The following is a 20,410-nucleotide window of genomic DNA, read 5'->3' as shown; positions in this document are numbered from 1 at the left end:
AAAGTAGAGAGGTGGCTTAGAGAAATTTCAAACAAATTTCTAATTTAGAAAATTTTATTGCATATAAAAAGTTGGAGGCAAAGATTAAATTAAGTTTTAAAGAAAAAGCTAAACATAGCTGGAGAAAGTTTTTGAATAATATTAATGAAAATACACCTATATCGCACATTTGGAAATTTGTCAAAAGTATTCCCAATGAATATAAATTTTCAAATGAAACCGTTATTCCCTGACCTGATAGAAAAATTATTTGATTATTCAGCCCTCTTTTTGTCAACCCTGAACCCAATAACAATATCTTACATACTATAGAAAGAGAAATCTACACATCCTCTAAATTAACTTCATCCGAATTAGATATAGCACTCGAAAATACTTGCAACACCGCACCTGATAAAGACAGTTTCACATGACTAGGAACTTAATAGAAAAATCTGAATATCTGCTAATTCAAATATATAATCAACGGTGGCAACAAGGTAAACTACCCCAAGCACTCAAAGACGTGATAGTTATATTCATTCTGAAACCTAAAAAATATCCTGATGACCCCTCGTCGTATCGACCGATTTCGCTTCTTTGGTGTCTTGTGAAAACATGAAGGAATTGTAAAGTCGAGATTAGAATAGTTCTTTGAAAATAATTCCGTACTTCCTAAATCTCAGTACGGAATTCGCAGGGCCAAAGATACTATTGAGGCATGTACCCAAATTATTTCAGACATACAGTGTGTTTTTTCAGTTAATCATTATTTAGCAGGATTGTTTTTGGATCTGAAGGGGGCATATGAATCAGTTGTTTTGAACATACTCGAGTCAAAACTCAGTAATTTTAGGCTTAATGCGAACACTTCAGCCAATATTGTTGAACTATTTAGAAACAGGAATGTTTATATTGAAGATCATAACCCAGGATTGTCAACCAAGGACTTCCTCAAGGAGCCGTATTGAGTTCTATCTTATTTATTATCTACACAGCAAACTTGCACAAAGTCTTCGATCATCCCATAAAATGTATTCAATATGCGGATGATATCTGTATTTATACATTTCGTGAGACGTATTCCAAATGTGTAGTCGACCTTAAATACATAATGTATTGCTTCAAAAATTGGTTAATCGAACATGGTTTCTCTCTTGCTCTGAGGGTTGTCGTTCGTAGGGGTGCGACATCTGGTTAACGGAAAAACAGATTTTAAACAGATTTTTTTAAACATGGCAGAAGCATATCAACTATGTTCAAACCAAATGTGAAAAAGGCATAAACATTCTCAAATGTGTTTGTAGAAATCGATTGGGGGCAGATCCCAGGACTTCATTATTGTTCTACAGGTCGTACATTTGATCCATACATTTTATCAGAGAGGAAAAATGACATTATCTCTCAAAACATATTGTTTCAGTTTCAGCTGGAATTTCCTATGTTGATGTTCAAACCAACGGTCATATTCCACAACTTCTCAGAGAATTCTCAACTCAATGAAGCTCTAATAAAATCGGTACTGGGAACAATTGAATCTTCTAACACAATATACAGTGGTGGGTCTAAAAGTAATCATGGCAGTGGAAGTGCATTCTATATACAAAACAAAAATATTATTTCTCAATTCCTTCTTCCCAGTAATACTTCGATTTACAGAGCTATACTTCAAGCTCTTTTGAGGGTTAAACATAATGGCGAAGCTGGTTCAGTCATTTTATCGGATTCCAAATCTGTCCTCTCCCTTACTAACTACAAAAGACATATCAATACAAATTCACTTATTTTTGAAATTATGAAAAGTTTAGAGTACTTTTTCAGTAATGAAATTGACCTTGTTTTCATTTGGATCAAAGGTCACTCGGGTATTGCCGGAAATAAAAAAGTAGATGTGGTAGCGAAAGAAGCCACCTCTCTAGAATTGATAACTGAGATAGTTCCCCGCAAGATATAATGTACAATGTACAAACATAAAACCTCCATTTTTCAGCGATCTTTCACGTAGAACGCCTGTAAGTTCTATAATCAACTTCCGCATGATTACAGTACATATACTCTGATGAACTTCAAAAAAAGTTGAAATCCCTATTATCAGCTCAATATGATTAACAAATGTCGTACTCTGCATCTACAGAACGGATAATGACCAGTCAATCACTTTATGAATTTAAGGTACTTTTTAATTTGATAGATCTCAGACAGCAAAATTATTCTACAATGTAATAGAATTATACTCATCGTAGATGTTATAGCTAAGATAATTAAGAAAATTGTAAATTAATATTGTATTTCCATGGTTAAGTTAAAAACACACACGGGTGACACTTCGCCACTTTATCTTTGTCGAATACCTATTATTGTTATTTCTTTACATATGTGTCCAAAGATGAATAAAGACGATTTGTTATTATTATTATTATAATTTCAGAATTTAGATATGAAATACGACTAAATTGGGGGAGACTCTGGAAAGAATTCTCTTCTAAATCAAAAAATCATTCATGAATCCACCCCACTATCCTTAAAAGTATCCCCCACATAGACAACTTCAACTTTTTAAGATTTTACGCCACTACCATCACACGAATGAAAATGAACCATGGTAAGTTCCCAGCACATCTGGTAAAAATAGACATTGATTTGAATGCATTATGCTCATGCGACAATTTTTCTTTAGAGGATATGAATCACATTATATTCACATGTCTCAACTTTGAACTGTAACTGACGGATTTCTTAAATAATTTACTTTCCTCGAATGTTTCGTTTCCAACCGATATAACAGTCCTTTTAGCTACACTCAATGAAAAAATATACAATATAATTCTAATATTCATAATTACATCTAAAATATCAATATAAAACGTAGTAACTGGATTGATTCAAAAATTCTGTGCCAAAATAAACTCCGGTTTGATGCCAAGGGGGGGGTTATTAAAAAAATAATGAATAGTGTTGAAAGTGCATCAAATGGGAATGCGAAAAGCCAAGAAGCTCCCTAGGGGAGTTAATAACATAACCTTCTAAGGCCACGAGACTAATGACCATAGTGGATACCGAAGATCCACAAAAACTATTCCATTATTCATTCAATTCACTTCAGACATTCCAAGTTTAGAAAACTATTCTAGCTACGAATTTTTGGTAAGGTTTGTAGATATAATCGACACTGAGTTCATACAAGACGAAACTCGTTTATTGCAAACAAGCCTGAATATAACATCAAACGGAATATTCTGCACGCATAGAATGTATCGAAACAGAATTAGTTCTGAGAGATACGAACTTGTTGATCAAATTCAGTTCTTCAAGTTAATGAAAATTGCAAAATAAATTGAACAAACAGCTAATAATATTGACGCAGGCAGAGGTCGAACTGTTACTGTGGTAAAAGAGGCCCTAAAGTCAATATATCTGGTTATGAATGGTAGTGATAAACACAGTTCACTGATCATGAATTGATAACTCTATTCTCTCAATTAATTGAACAAAACCGAATTTCCAATTGGATCTGTGCTGTTGTCTGTGATGACTTTATCCGTAAAAATCTCAGAAATGCCCACACAATTATTATTATTATTATTATTTATTAACTTCAGGTACAATATAAAATATAGTCATAGTAAAAAAGTTAAGTCAATAAAAGAGGAAGTCACATAAACTGTTTCCAGTTTGTGTGTGACTGTGAGAAATATTAGGAATACACTATTTTATGTATCTCTGTACGGGACAAACTGGTAATGTAGTCATTTAATCGTTTCTTAAATTCATTTTGGTTTTCTGAACTTTTTATTTGATTGGGTAGTGAATTAAAAAATTTGAGGCTAAGGTAGCTGTAGGTTTTTTGTCCTACAACTTTGTTCATGAACGGCATTTTGAAGTTAAGTTGTTTTGTTCGGGTGTTGTATTCGTGTTCTATCCTCGGGTGTTTATGTTTTGATTTGAAGCATTTTATATTAGTAAGCAGAAAGAAGAGCTGCACGGGATCAAATATATTTGTTTCGTGATAAAGAACATCTGTTGGGTGATTCCTCTTTAAAAAAAAAATGTTTAAGTATTCAAACCTACATGATTATTTGCTATTTGAATGAAAAAAATAATACTCACGTTTCCTTGAGTAGATTCATCCACACCACTGTCGTTATCGCCTTCTGAAACAAAAGAAAAGAAGTTAAGACCTTTTCAGTTCATTCATCGTATTTTTGGTTCTGGAACTATAATAACCTGATCTCGCTGGAGATTTTGGCTTCGGCGGTTTTCCCAAATCCAAGTATTTTCCGGTCCCACTTGGCCCATCCTTGGTGCCATTTTCCAGAGGTTCTCTGGCTACAGGTTGATTTCCTGCGCTGTCCGGAGTCTTGCTAACGGTTGGCTGAGATGGAGAATTGCTTGTACTCGGACTTATATTGCTCAGATCCGGACTTTTCTGGGAAATTTCCGTTAACGAATTGGTGGACAGATCCTCATCTTCAATAATCTTATTCATTCTGGAGGTCGACCTTGACTCTGGTCTAGATGGAATTTCATTATCCGGCTTCTTATCCAAATTCTCGTTGGAGCCAGAAACGGAACTCTGTCTAGACAATGGCCTTGAACCCGGTCTTCCCTCTCCCATACTATCTACGCTGCTCACAGATCTACGTCTAGCTTCCTCTCTAGTCTCTCCGGTTGGTTCAGGAGGGTTCGAGCTCAAGCTGAAGCTTCTGTTGTTCATAGCAGCTATGGAGGGTGCTTTAATATAATCATTGCTGTTGATTTTGTTGTCATTAGGTATATTAGAATGATCAGTCTCTGAAGTATCCAGAGTTTGACTTCTACCTAATTCCTCCTGAATTTGGGGTCTCAAATTCCCAAAACTGGGAACTGATCTCTGTTGAAATATGCCTGGAGGTCTTTGATTAGGAAATGCCTGTCTTGGGAAAGGAGTCTGAGGTCTGAAGCCGGCTCTTTGTTGGTTTGCTGGAAATGGTTGACCAGGTGGTCCCTGAGAAATGCCTTGAAAACCAGGAGCTGGCCCTTGTGAAATTCCTTGCGGACCTTGAATTGATCCCTGTAGTCGTTGTATAGGCACTGCGTTAGGGTTCCTTTGTAGAAATTGCTGTGAACCTGGTGGTAAAGACTGACGAACTTGCCCTGGTCCTGGCCTGATTGGAGTCCCTGGTTGATTGGGAAAAGGAGGACGGAATTGGAAATTGCTTCTGCTGTCAACTCTGGTTAGAGGCCTTTGCGGATTAATAGGAGGGCCTTCGTATTGTGGAGGTAACGATTGGGGACCGTTTCCGTTTTGTAGTTTTGGCTGCGTAGGAGTAGATATTAGTGGGTTATTAGATACAATAACTGCTAATAAGAAAAAATATCATCAGAGGAAAGATATGTTGGAAGACGAATCTATGTACTGGTGCTGCTGTACTAAAACTTTTGAAATGCATGTTGCACCTCTTCTTAGATGTACATAGCGTGTCAAATGGAATGCAACTAAATATTTAGATTTCAGTGTGATCAAAATAATTTACAATTTCCAGTCACTTTTAGTTATATCAGTTTTTGCAAAATCAAATTCTTAAACATTTCGAAGAAGTGAGTGTGCTTAAAAAACTTTCAAACTACTGTCTTCTTTGGAATAATATAATGAAAATAAGACAAACAATGGAACATGTTCCTATATCTTGTCATATCTAGGAAGATACTTGATAATTATTTCTTTCTTTGAATTAAAGTGGTTATATTTTTAGAAGTGATTAGTTTTTGGGAAAGAAAGCCAAAAACTTTATTTCTTTCTCTTCCTTATACTCACCATTCTCTAACGAACGTGAATCTGGTGGATGGGATCATATCAAAATTTAGAAATTCCTACATTTGACAAGCTGTAATAACTTTGGCGACTGAATAATCTCTAATAAAAACAAGAAAACGGCAATTTCACTGAAAACAATATTGGCGATGTAACTAAATTTGGCAAAAAAGTTTTCCAATTGATTTTTTAGATGATCACTGTATTTATTTGTCGCTGTGTTTATTATTGTTTGGCATTCATATGTTTTGTAAGGGAATAGTAATATTTGATGTAACTCAAGGTTCATTCTGTGGTTCACCACATTAATGATTTATCAATGGAAAGTATACTGAATTAATTGATGGATATACTCATGCATTCAAGTATGAACAACACCTGTTGCCACTCGACTTCAGTAGGAATATATAAGAAAGTTTCAAAACTTTCAAAGAAATTTCTCGTTATTCAGGTAATAAAATTTAATTTCAGAATTGATATTTGATTATTCCTTTAAATACTTTTTTGTGTAGGACTCAGTACTTTTTACGGTTTTTAAGTATATAACCTTCCACAATATAAAAAATCAATAGAGAATCTACTGAAGTGTAATAAAGGGCAAACTGAAAAGTTCAACCCAAAGAGTTACTGCGTAGTACAAACCACTGAAAAGTCCAATTCGTCAGTAACTTGTAATTATGAATTTTGCCTACAAATTGGAAAAAAATCAATTGAAAAAAATTAACATTCATACTTAGCTTTTTAAGTAGTCGACGTTTCGGAAAACTCTTTTTCGTTTTCAGAACCAGAAGTTTACTATACCACTTTCTTCTCAAATTGTGATAACTTTCTTTGTTTTGACGTACCGTCGTTTACTAAAGAGAGCTAAGTACGAATATTCAATATTTTTTTCAATTTTTAGACAAAATTCATGAATTGGACTCAGTGGTTTGTATTACGCAGTAACTTTTCGGGGTAAACTTTTCAGCTTGCCTTTTATTACATCTTCAGTAGATTCTTTATTGATTTAGCTTTGTTGATTTTTCAGATTGTGGAAGGTTATATATATAAAAAAAAACCGTAAAATCATATATTGTTCTTATAAGACGCATTCAGCTGAGAATACCTCTGGAAATAATCTTTACGAATACCACCTGATCTAAACATTTTTTTAGATAAATATTCATTGAAACGCCAACTTAGTTATTTTCAGCAATGCCAATTGACCAACCAGCAACAGATACAAACCATTCGCCTTACAGATTCGTGTTTTTATCATGATGGTTCATTTCATGGTTTAGCTAAACGAAGTTTTGTTGAAAAATGGAAATTTATCAATAAAATTTCGAGATCTTGTGATAATCATTTCGATTAAATGCACTAGACCAGTTCGACCATTGAAATGAACTGATTGGGTGTTCACATATTTCACAGAAAATTTGGAGGGAGGGTGGCATTGCATGCATCCACCCTGAATAAGCACCAGTATGCTTATCAAACCGGCAAATCGACAGATTTAGCATTAAACAACCTTGTAGAGAAAATCTCCCAATCCCTTGACAACAAGGAGATTGTGGTTTTTGTATTTCTCGATATTGAAGGAGCATTTGACAATGCACTACCTAAATCTATAGGATCGTCTCTAGCTAGGAAAGGTATAGAATCGACCATAACCGGCTGGATCTATGCCATGCTGGTAAACAGAACTGCAACTACGACTTTTCAAGGTGAGGCCATTAGGTTCAGGGTCACCAGGGGCTGCCCTCAAGGTGGTGTACTATCTTCCTTTCTGTGGTCACTCCTGACGGATAGTCTGCTTGATGCTCACGACAGATGAAAAGTAGATCTGCAAGCTTTTACAGATGACTTTCTCATCTTGGCAAGGTTCACGTCGAGAAGGTTAGCTTGTAATATCCACCAAAGCACGTTGGACGTTGTTCACAGTTGATGCCTGAGAGAGCAGATGTCTGTCAATCCCAGCAAAACTGTGATAATGACCTTCACCAGGAGGAGAAAATTGAAACGAAGGCGAAATATCTTAACATTGTCTTTGAAAAAAACTCACTTGGAACGCTCACTTGGAAAAAGTTTTACACAAAGCCAGACTGTCCCTATGGACATATAGAAGGATTTGTGGTGAATCTTGGGGTTTAGGTCCCAAACAAATCCATTGGATTTATGTGATGATTGTCGGACTAATGATCACTTATTGTGCAATTGTCTGGTGGTCGAGGACTTTACTGAAAACGACCCAGGCGAAGCTCTCTGGCTTACAGAGACAGGTTTGTCTGATCATCAGTAGTGCTATCAGTACCACACCGTCAGCGGCCATAGAGATCCTTCTAGATCTACCTCCTCTCCACATTTTTCTGGAGAGAAAGGCTAGATGGACTGCGTACAGGCTTGTGCACATTGCCAATAGCACAAATCAATTTATGGAGCATACTGTTAGTTGACATTGGAAGTCACAGCATTCTAAAAATCACCTCTGACTTTATGCCTCCAACTGTCAACTACGAACTGCCTTATAAAGTACTGTTTCCGAGTAGAGAGGACTGGATCCTCTGGGAGAAGAAAATATTAGGAGCAGATAGTTGTTGATTCACAGATGGGTCAAAAACACCTTTCAGTTTTCGTGCAGGTGTTTTTAGTCGCAGACCCAGGGCAGATATATCTACCTGCCTAGGAAACCTATGTGACTGTATTTCAAACGGAAATTTACGCTATTGAATTGTGTGCGGAGAGATTGGAAGAATCCAACCTCATACTGGCCATACTGGCCTGGAAGGCAGTGAGGCTGCTGACTCCCTTGCGAAGGAGGGTGCTGCAAGCAGCTTCATCGGGTCAGATCCTGCCATTGGCATCGCTTCAGGCTTTGCCAAACAAACATGGAACACCTGGATGGCAAGCAAATTTATGGACTTCTGGCAGAATCTTCCAGAATTGGCTCACTCCAAGGCGTTCATTCACCCTTCGAAGCTTGATACCAAACAGTTGTTGGACTACACTAGGTATGAACTACGATGTCTAACAGGCCTTCTCACAGGTCACTGTCATTTGAATTATCATATGCAGAGACTCGGACTGTCGGAAGACAGTGTGTGTGTCGCCTCTGTTTGGAAAATGATGAAACAGCAGAGCATATACTTTGTGCCTGTCTCGCTGGGGGGGGGGGGCAAATCAGGTTTTTAGAGTTCGGCAGAGCCGTACTCTTACTTTTCAAAGAAATGCTATCGTGTATAATAGTTTAAGATAAAATTCGTCTACAAATGGCTTCGGTATCTTATCAAATTATTTTACCCTCAAATCGTTTGTTTCGCGAAATTTCGAAAATGATGGATTTGCACACTTTTAACCGATCAAACTTGGCGCACTCGGGATATAACCCTTGAAAAAATTAACTACAATCGCGGCTAATTTGAAGATTTGCATTCATTTGAGGATTCGGTTTCGTGCTTTTTCTTTTGTCCAAACTCACTTATTGAACTTTCACGTTTCAGATAGGGGTTGAGTTAGCTATGAAAATCAATTCGAAGCAATTGCACGATATTTGTGCAGTTCTATACATATTTTATTCGCTTTATTGGATGGTACGAATGACTTTCCGAAGTCGTTATCGATAGTTTATATTATATGGTAGGTAATTTTGAGTTAGTCTATTGTTGTGTTTGAAGGTTGATTGAAATGAAACAAAAAAATATGTCATGTGTATGAAACGAACAATATATTTCTGTTCGATAGAGTAACACTCATTTTCTGCAGTTATCGGAGAGATGAATTTGTTAGGCGGAAATGATTGATCGTATGGTAATTGAACCACTTTTTATTGATAATAATTTGAAAGGGAAACAGTATCTACAAATATTCAGGGAGAGTATTATGCCTAAACTTGTCAAATTCTATCTCAATCGTAGTATGTACACAATAGGAGACGTGTCAATCGAATTTACTATGAACTGATATATTTCAAGGTATAAATCAATGTAAAAAGAAGTGACTACAATAAAATAGTGCCCCTCTCTACGGTAATGTCAGGCAATATTCTTAAAACAGTTTCTTGCGAAAATAAATAGAAAGGGTCGATTCATTGAAATGTCATCAAAGTATTCTGATATGGCAAGTTAGTTTTTTTATTCTATCATCAAAACATTGTTTGATCAGATGATCTGGACATAAAAAAAAATTCACTGGAATTTAAAAAAAAATGAGCAAATCGACATTCTCTTTAGTGCTTGACAGTATTTTAGTGACAAATATATTCATCGTAAAAAGTTAATGCAAAAGTCAGCAACTATACTAGATCAATGAAGAATGTGCTTTTCTCGTATTCATTTTTATATAGTCATTTTCCTATTCAGAAAACAATACATTCAAATTACAATCAATATCAAAATGATATGATAAAAATCCTTGTCACGAAATTTAAATATTTTAATAAATAAAACATACTTATGCCAATAAAACTTACATATAGTATTCTTGTTGCATTACAAAAATAAATTTCGCGACATGTTTTTATATCATTTACATTCTGTAATGTAATAAATACATTGATGTGTTTGTTTAAAATTCAAAGTTTATTTGTTAGAACCTATGGGTGAAAGCCTGCTTTCACAAATGTTTTTCAATATCAATTTATTCTTTCATATTTCTGGACAATTTTCTTAGTCTGTTTCATTTAGTGCGTCATTGCTGCATGTATGATCTCTACAATATTTGTTCGAGCAACATCAAACTATCCCTAACCTTTGCTCTTATATTCTCAGTATAACGATCAACTTGCTATTCGCCATACTGAATTTTCCCCTTGAACCCTTTCATTTGATATCCATATAATTGGGGTGCATGAAAAACATACTCCACCATCTTTAGAGACATTCCATTTTCCGTATTATTTTCAGTGAATCCTTCCTTTTGATACCCTTATCATTGAAATGCGTAAAAATAACTAGACCGTCATCTCGGGAGATCCGCCATATTGGTTTTAGAATGATTTTATTTCACGCCTATCAAGCCTTTTAATTTGGTACTATACCCCCATGGGTTACTGTGGAAATGATAAATCGCAATCTTGTAATGTCCGCCATGTGGATTTAGATGACGTTACTTAACTCATTATGTTTTATTTACCTATCCTCTCATTTGATACCAATGTAGGATTTACTATAGAGATTGTAAATCTCCATTTTCATGCGACCACCATTTTAGATTAACAATGATTTCATCTTGCTTATTGTGTTTCGCTCAAGCTCTTCAACGTCATACTCAGAACAGAGAAATTTTTGTGGTTACGTTAAGTTACTTTTGAAACGCCCGCCATATTGAGGGCATTTAGGTAGTGTTACGAGAACCTAATTCAGGCTCAATCGGACAATGCGAAGTTGGTCAAATTTAACTCACAAGATTTGACACAGGATCAGGTGAAAGTAATGAAATATAAAATAAAATATATTAACAACTATTTAGAATCGCCAATTTATTATAATTTTTTTTCTGTCAATAATGATCTATACCTATTTCTATCGTTTTTCGAGATAAAAATCAATTTTTATTGAATATCGTTCAAAACATAGCCCTAATTGAACTTACGTCCACAAAAAAAATTATATTTTGTCTGTGCTTCAGGCAAACTCAAAGTTTGTAATTTATATGGAAAAATCGCCTCTATATCAGATAGGGCGTGCTAAAATTAATATTATTTCAGTTATGTATGCAAGTGGCAAGTGGCAAGATGACGTGTTCTCAATAAAGCCTCATTTTTAGAAAAATATTTTTGAAAGAATTTGACTATAGATACCCGTGGAAATATCAAGTTTATGACAATTTGATGACTTTCAAAATATCACATTTTCACAGTAAATGCGGTGCTTTTGTACGCGAAACGTGGTTGCTTTTTGAATTTCATGGGGATCCAAATCTTCAATATACCGTACTATTCATCGTTGCAGTTATACTTTCAAGGGAATTGAAGAACTGTAGACTCTGTTGAAACACCCCACGAAAATAGTCAAACGACGTGAGATCGGGTGATCTCGGTGGCCGATTCCATGGCCTCAAACATCCAAACCAACGATTTTATCAACCATTTCGTGAAAATTACTGAAAATTTCGTGGGTAGCATGAGCGTTATCACCGTCCTGCTGAAACCACGAATTCCCATATTCCCCTATAGGCAACATACAGCATTTTAGTGGAAAATCCATTTCTTTTGCCGCATGACGATTGGAATCAATTCAAAAAATACCTATTTCTTTGGTTGAAAATTCTATCTTTAGTAGAATTTGATTCGTCACTCCATCATCTATCAATATCAATAAAAAATTGAGGCTTACAGTTGAATTCTCCACTACGGTTCACTAAAAAGACCATTTGCCTCTGTCAGAAATCTTTGAGACAGTTATACCCCACTCGTGAATTACTACCAGAATACAGAATACATCAATTAGTTCCAAAATCGAAGAGTCCGGATGATTCAAATTGAGTACTCTATCTTCTGGAACTTCACTCCCAATGACAAGGTGGCTGTTCATACTTTGAAAGAAGTTATCTTTGTTTTTTTTCTTCTCTGTTGCTTTTTCTTTGATTGTGTTAAAAAATAGTCTTTGGGTTCATCATTTACCGATATTTGGTCAGTTTTGAATGACGTTGCTGGCAACACAAGCTTCTATTTTGAGGATTGAAAATGTTCATTGATACTTTCAGTTTTGATTTTCAGTTTAACTACTTTCCGAGTTTGAAGGCCGTGGATTTTTGGATTTTTTCCTGACATTTCGCTGGCGCGAGTGGCTAACTTCCTCAGAGGTTTATACATCCTGAGTTAATATCTCCGATCACTGGATATTACGGCTGCGTAACTCGTATTCATGGAGACTGCTCAGGTAGACTTACGTGCTAATACTTGTACCTGGCTTAGGTACAGCGTGTTTATGTTGATTCAGGTAGTCTGGTATCTGTCAATTACGTTCGTTGACCCTTTTCTACTTGCCGTCATGCTGTGCTCTTCTTGAACTTCTGAAATGAAATTTCACATTTGATTGAGGATCACAGCTTCTTCCTTTCTGTTGAAATTATCTGTGTGTTTGTGGTCTGCCCCTCTGGACTTGTACGTTAAGGAGGTTGCGTTGATGGTCATGTTACGATTGCGCACGGCTGGTGTAAACCTCGAAGTAGGAATGGGTCAATTGAGGCTGAGCCTATGGCGAGAAGCGCTTACTGCGCAACCTCTGCTGCAGGCAACCAGGGATGCAATTGAACCCAGATTTGTGTTTAATAAACCCTACAAAATACAAATAAAACAGAACACAGATTCAGATGCTCAGAAGGCTCAGGATGTGGAGTGTACTCCACATCACTAAGCCTAAGGATTGAGTGGGGAACGGGAAAAATACCAACGTGGTTCAAATAGAACTGACTGGTAACTCAATTGCCACATAAAAAAATAACCAGGAAAGGAATTTCTGGCAAAAACATAACAATCTGCACTGATAACAGATAACCCCTATCAGCCTTGAACAGACAACGTGTTACCTCAAAGCTAGTACTAGAGTGCCACCAAGATTTAGCCAAAGCCTCGGTAGATAATAACATTATCCTGAGGTGGATTGTGGGGCATGGCAGGAGTAAAAGTAATGGCATTGCCGATTTTTTAGCCAAGGAAGCGGCTGGACTAAGAATTTTAGGACCCAGTGGCACCTACGGCCTGATGATTTCGACAATTGCGGAACCAGCCAAACGCACACCCATGCTCAATGCCTAAAGAGATGGGATGAAATCAAGGATCACCCTTGGCGACCCTGGGAAGCTGGCGCCGAAGAAATATCTGGTGATGACCAGGAAAAATATACGCTTAACAGTAGGATTTCTGACTGGCCACTGTCAACTAAGGAAATACCTCCACAATATGGGGCTAGTGGACACACCTTTATGCAGGATGTGTGAACAGGAAGATGAAACTGTCAGGCATGTCCTATGCGAGTGTCCGGAGTTATCGCCAATAAAAGAGTGTGTGTTCGGCGAGTCTTGGCCGCCGGAGATGTCTCCCAGAGACCTGTCCACCTTCCTGGAAAGGACAGGTTGGACGATGTGTTGTGTGTTTGTGGATTTCTATTGGCTATCATACCAGTCGGCTATGGTATCCCTGGTCGGGGGTAACGAGTTTCGTGTTTTCAAGGAAAAAAATTCAAAAACATTCGAAAAATCTACGGCCCTTGAACCCGGATAATAGTTACAATGAAAACCTTTGCCGCGAAAGCCTTAATCATTTTGTAAGTTTTGATTTTGATATAAAAACCGATGTGGCATGCACATTTCAATAATACAAATGATCAGTCTGTTTCAAATGCTGATTCTCAAGTCACCTTATTGAGAAAAAATACTTTATGTTCATCAAATGTCTGACGAATTCTATCGCAGGGTTTATTGAACACGTACATCATGTCAGTACCTCGCACAACCACACTACAGATTTATCAGATTGAATCCGATCGATTCTCGCATAAACGTAAAAATGCATGCTGGAATCTTACGATGTTCGTAAAAAACGGGAACAGTAAAGGGAGGAATTTTGTTTTGGTGACAGTGCCTGGCTCGAATAGTTCCAATTGCAAAATTAATGGATAAAACGATCCACTTTCTCTTCAAATAGGATGGCATTAACATAAAAAATGTCGTGAACTATATGAACGAAAAAAGAGTATTGATTCATGTTCTTATAATTTTATGCAAGTTGTGAAAAAACATACAAAAGGATAAAAATCTGAGAGACAGTCGAATTAGTATTTATTTTTCAAATGGTTTAACTTGAAATTTTAAGGAATTTTTTTTTACCTCAAACCTCATACTACCTCATACTCATATATTAGATCGCAATAGAATCAAATTTCCAAATAATGTATTGTTACATATTTTGAAGTTAATGAACAAAACATTATGAACTGGCCGATTCCTGTTCAGTTATTTCCATTTATTCAATTCGATAGCTACTCTTATGGAAGTTTCTTAAAAATGTGATATAAGGTTGCCTATCATTTTCAGGAAAATCTGAAGGTTCTCAGTTGTTAATATACAAACATACAGGGTGTTTTAAATTCGATCCTCACCATTGGGATCTCGGAAACTATGAGGGATACGTAGATGGTTAAATTGGGGCAAAGTTCCGCATTTACCTGACTAAGAATAAGCCGTTGAGAAAGTTTTGAAATTCCGAGTATATCCGGAGATATTCGGAAAAAACAGAAATTTTGGTGAAATTTTGATCCAATAACTAGAACATAGTTCGATGTAGTTTTCGTCTTTCGGGATACAAGTTTAAATACATTTCCGATGTCATAACACTATGTCTATCGTATTTGTAATAAATTTGGATCATATCTCTTTTTTCTTCATTTGTGAAAGCCATTTTTCACCAAACAATGACTTGTACAATAACAAAATGTCATTGAGTGTAATTGAAAGTCAAGTTTAGAAACATCAAAGTCAAAACCTATTAAGATAATATTAAATTTTTTTCAATTAATTATTATGAATGATAAAAAAAATGATAACTTATGATATATCATAGAAAAGGTAAAATCTGGGTCTATTCAAAACAGACAGAATCCAATGTAGCGCCTATAAGAAAAAATAAAGTTGATGATGGTGGTTGGAAGACGACACGTCGGATAGCAAATCTGAAAGCACTATTATGTAGTAAGGACAAAGTGGCAATGTGGAAGTGCAATTTATTTTCGAATCCTTAGGAAAATACAGCCAGAAAAAACATTTTCCGAAATTTCTGGTTTTTTCGGATATCTCCGGATATACTCGGAATTTCAGAACTTTCTCAACGGAATATTGTTAGTTAGGTAAATGCACGAATTTGCCCCAATTCTTCGTATCTCTCTTAATTTCCGAGATCCCAATGGTGAGAATTGAATTTGAAACACCCTGTATGTGAATAATTTCCTCTCATCTGGTTTCTTTATCTGAAATAAAAATATACAGAGGAAAGATTTGTTTGTTTGTATTGGATGAACTCAAAAACTATAGAAAGCAACATTATCAGGGAGTAACATAGGTTACATATTATTTTCAAAAATAATAAATGTTCTTATTAAAATTGCAATAATGTAGCCTAAGCCTCAAACAGTCAATTATTTGGAAGGTGTAGCTAGAACTACACCTGGATTCGGAACCATCTCAACTTATTACTTTGTGGAGAAAACCTTAAAAACTGGCAGTTTTTAAGGTTTTTACAGTGAAATAACATACAAGCAACAACCAAAAAAAACAAGAAAATTGAACTATTAACAAGAACTGAAAACTTAAAGAATTATTAACAAGAAATGAAAATTGAAAGATTCCAAAGCAAGTTACTTCACGACGTTTCGATTGTTAGTATCCACAATCGTCTTCGGGTGATACTTGATAATGGGATAAAACCCGAAACCGGTCGTAAAAACAAAATAACTAGTGGAAATTAGACAAAAGTGTTTCCATTCATTTCATCAAAGTGAAAATTCTTAATCATATTTTAATTAGAATGTAATTCTTATTACCATTAACTTATTACCATTAACTTCTTAAAAGAATAATAAAAAAAGTTGTCAATAATATTTTCATTAAAAAATATTCCATTCATTTATGATTGTGAAATTTAAAATAATATAATAAAAATAATTACAAGAAATACAACTTATAATTTTAATTATCTTCATCGTCGTCTTCCGACCGGTGTGGTATTTCAAAGTCCTCTTCTCTATCGACTTCAATGACATTTGTCTCTAGGTCTTCATAATTTCATTGACATCGCTCTCATATGGTAAAGCATTGAAACAAGCAGAAGCTAAAATTGTCGCGATAGGTTCCAGGAATTCGTTAGGCATTTTTCAACCCTATTCCTAGGGCTTCAAATCATTCCCCAACCAAGTTTAAACTTAATGATGAACATAATTGGAATGTTGGTGAGCTGCTGCACTTGTTGGTGGAATATTTGATAACTGCACAGGTTTATTCAGTTTCTTAGACTGACTTATTGTGTATAAAAAAGATGATCGATACTGTCTATTGATTTTGGACCATTATAGACCGCCAACAAGATTTGAATTCCATTCTCAAATAATATTTGAACCGAACAATTTTCTTTTTCAAATTCTACTGCAACTTGATACAAATTCAGCAGTTTCTCAAATGTTTTTAAAAACGTTTTTTTCCTTTTTAAAAATATAATTAAAATGTGATTGAAGTTTGTCCCTTATTTTTTTTTATTTTAAGAAACGGTTACAAATAGCGAAAAACCCGTCGCAAACAATATATTTGAAAAAAATGTGCAAAAAAATCGATTTTTATGACCTTTGACACCCTTGCATATGTGGGTTTTGAGACAACGTTTAGGATGTCAAAATACAGGTTTATAGCTGGGTATCTCAAAATATGAGATACTAACCTAACTCTGACCAAGATAACTGGACCATGTCGATGTTTTACGTCACATACTCCATCATCAAGACTTTTTATTTGAAGTCAAGGGCTCGATTCTGCCAACCAAATGTTGATGATGAATTCATGAAAATATAGTGTTACAACTACAGGATCATATTTCAATGAACGTAATAATTCAATGATGAAAATTGCGTAATGAGACATTTGGGTGCTTCTTAATAATATAACCAAAAATATTGATACAAATTTTTTTAACAAATGCTCCTGTAGAGCGAGCAGTTGTATGATCGATGTGATGAGTGATAAGCTAAAATGTTAATACATACTAATGTGCTGTCCAAATCTCTACTCAAATTACCCGAATCTACAATTTTAATATTTTCTTACCATATCCTTACTATAATCAGTTGAAGGACCATTTATCAGGCTATTTGGTTGTTCCGACATTTTCTAATTTTAAACCCTTTAACCTAACTGGAATCACAAAAAACGTAAGTCTATTTTGATGCTTCTGGATTCAATCTACGTGCTATTCTCGATCAGATAAGGTGATATTGATTTTGTGCATAATGTTGATTTTGGACTATCCCTATGTCGCTGACGACTATGGTGAATTCAATTAGGTAAATAATCTATCTACGGTGCAAATAGCGAACTAATGAATGTTTTCCATTAGATTACGAGGAAGAAACCATTTCTGCGGACTTGATGAAATAATGTATTACATTTTCTATCAATTGCTACACGCCTACAAAATTTTAACAATATTGATCATTTTTTTTTAATCTTATTGTAGAACTTTCTGTCAAGATCTTAGAAAGAACGGCAACTATCTTCTTTAATTATCCATAAATGCACTGATGAGAAAGAAAATCCTAATCTTGAAAAAATGTACTTGCCTTCTGCATCTGTACTGGAACAATTTTGGAAACTACACAGTCAGTAAGGGCGAAGGCAACTTCCTTTCCATCTATGGGATAGACAGAGAATTCAATCCTCAATTACCCACTTTGGGGAGCCTCGTTAATCTTTGATAGATTGAGCTCTCTGTAGACCACATAGATGTCGTTTTCATAAGGAAAGTACATCGGCCTTACTTATTGAGGCTGGTTCTTCAAGGACAGTTGAGTATAGTAATGCATTTGTGGTGCAGCCTAGCACCACTGATGATACCTATGGCGGGTCGAAACAGCGCTGGTGTGTTTCAGCTCTGGTTTTTATTTACACATCCACTCTGAAATTTCCGTCCGATCGCTAACAAGTTCCGAATGAATTCTCCATAAAAATAGAAGTAATATACAGGACATTTCTCAACTGCGGTACAAAACTTCATAGAGTGATTTGTTGGACCGTTTTAAGAAAAAAGTTTTCATGAACATATGTCCGGAGTTGCTTCGTTTCTGAGATACAGGGCGTGGAAGTTAAAAAAATAAAATGGTATTCATAAAATCTCATTAATATCTGAAAAAAGGTTGGTTGGGTAACAGGGTCAATTTTCTCTTAAAAAACAATTGTTTTTTCGTTTCGACGTTTCGAATTTAATTAAATTCTTCTTCAAAGCTCGAATAGTACTATTTTAAAAACCATCAGACAACAAATAGTAATATTATCAATACGGAAAAACTACTTTTTGAGCTCTGAAGAAGAATTCAATTGAATTTGAAACGTCGGAAAGGAAACAATTTTTTTTTTTTAAGAAAAAATTGATCCTGTTACCCAACCGACCTTTTTTCTGAAAAATTATAGGATCACTAAACTAGTTAACTGATCATAAATATCCTTATACTGATTTGGTTGAAATTCTCTACAGTTATCTGAAGTAATGAGATGCTTATTTACCCCGAACTAGATTGAAATTATTAGGTCCAGTGGAGTCTCAGCAGGTACCACAGCCAACAATATTGGGAAAAAAAGTACGTCGTTGACTTGTTATTGTGAGTTGTTTAGGTTATCCAAATAAAAATAAGTTTTTCGTCGTTTTCAAGCTTCGTTTTCAAGAAAAAAACACTTTTGAAAACTATCCATGGACAATATAATATAAAAACCAGAAGCAAATAATACACAATGTCGACTTTGAAGTGAATGAGCAAAATGTCCAACTTCTGATAAAATACACGATTGCAATTGATTTGTCCTTGATTTGTCATTACATAAAAAATAGGTGGAGTATTCCCTTTGACATTGCAATTGTCAATTATTCAATTCCTCAAGTCATCCACATCTAGTACAGCAGTTTCATAAACAAGAGCATTCAGATGACCCCATACATAGAAGTCTAGATGATTCATATCAGGACTGCGAGCTGGCCAATTTTAAGGTCCTACACGTCCGATCCAGCGATTAGGGTGCGTAATGACATGTTGCCTCTTACAAGTAACGGCACTTCTAACAAAATGGGTAAATGATCTCGCAAAAAGTACTTGTGGGATTCACCTTTTAATCCTGCTGGTAGGAAAAATGACGTTCTCTAATGACACGAGGATTTTCGTCGGCCCAAAAATAGTCATTGTGAAAGTTCATAATAGCACCTCATGAAAATTTTGCTCAGTTCGTAAATAAACTATTTGGTACTATTTGAAGGATCTATTTGAAGGAACAGTTTCACATAATGTTCTCAGAGGTGTACTTATTTTCCCAATATTGTTGGCTGTGGTGCTCACTGAGACTCCACTGGACCTTATAATTTCAATCTAGTTAGGGCTAAATAAGCGCCTTATTACTTCAAATAACTCAAGCAAATTTCAACCAAATCGTTATAAGGATATTTATGATATTTTATAAATACCATTTTTTAAAACTCCAACGCCCTGTATCTCAGAAACGAAGCAGTTCTGGACATATGTTCATACGAACTTTTTTCTTAAAACGACCCAATCAATCACCCTCTGTAGTTTTATACCGTAGTTATCTGACAAAGATTAATTGGTCCAACTATCTTCGATGGATCAACAGGAGAGCAATACTTTGAATTTCTCCAGAATCAAATCGAAGGGTACTCAGAGAATTAACAGTTGGTCATTAAGAATAATATGTATTTCCAATAAGACTAGGCACCACCTCATAATACCGGACGTGTGGTACAATATCCTAATGGAGATTTTCCTGACATATGGCCAATGAGGTGGCCCGCAAGATCACCAGATATATCACCGCTCTATTTTTTTCGAGCTCATGTGAAAAATCAAGCGTACCGAACACCGACAGAAAATCGAGGTGATTTAGAAAATCGGGTGAGGAGAACCA

General features: G+C 35.5%; 1 protein-coding gene across 2 annotated transcripts in view; it reads right to left on the bottom strand.

The window, feature by feature from the left end:
• Window positions 1–17,629, bottom strand: part of tau (microtubule-associated protein tau) — a 37,877-nt gene extending 20,248 nt beyond the window's left edge. For both annotated transcript variants that reach the window (XM_074177912.1, XM_074177913.1), the window contains exons 1-3: window positions 17,555–17,629; window positions 4,204–5,275; window positions 4,087–4,130 (exon numbers count right to left, since the gene is read on the bottom strand). In XM_074177912.1, coding sequence (XP_074034013.1) covers window positions 4,087–4,130; window positions 4,204–5,275; window positions 17,555–17,614 — 1,176 coding nt within the window. In that variant the 5' untranslated portion in view covers window positions 17,615–17,629. The remainder of the gene's footprint in view (window positions 1–4,086; window positions 4,131–4,203; window positions 5,276–17,554) is intronic.
• Between the last annotated feature and the right edge of the window lie 2,781 nt (window positions 17,630–20,410).

This window comes from Leptinotarsa decemlineata, unplaced genomic scaffold (assembly GCF_025532065.1).
Source record: "Leptinotarsa decemlineata unplaced genomic scaffold, Ldec_3_MD MMD2_tig00003335_RagTag_RagTag, whole genome shotgun sequence".
Lineage (NCBI taxonomy): Eukaryota > Metazoa > Arthropoda > Insecta > Coleoptera > Chrysomelidae > Leptinotarsa > Leptinotarsa decemlineata.
This window is presented reverse-complemented; position numbering and strand designations above follow the sequence as displayed.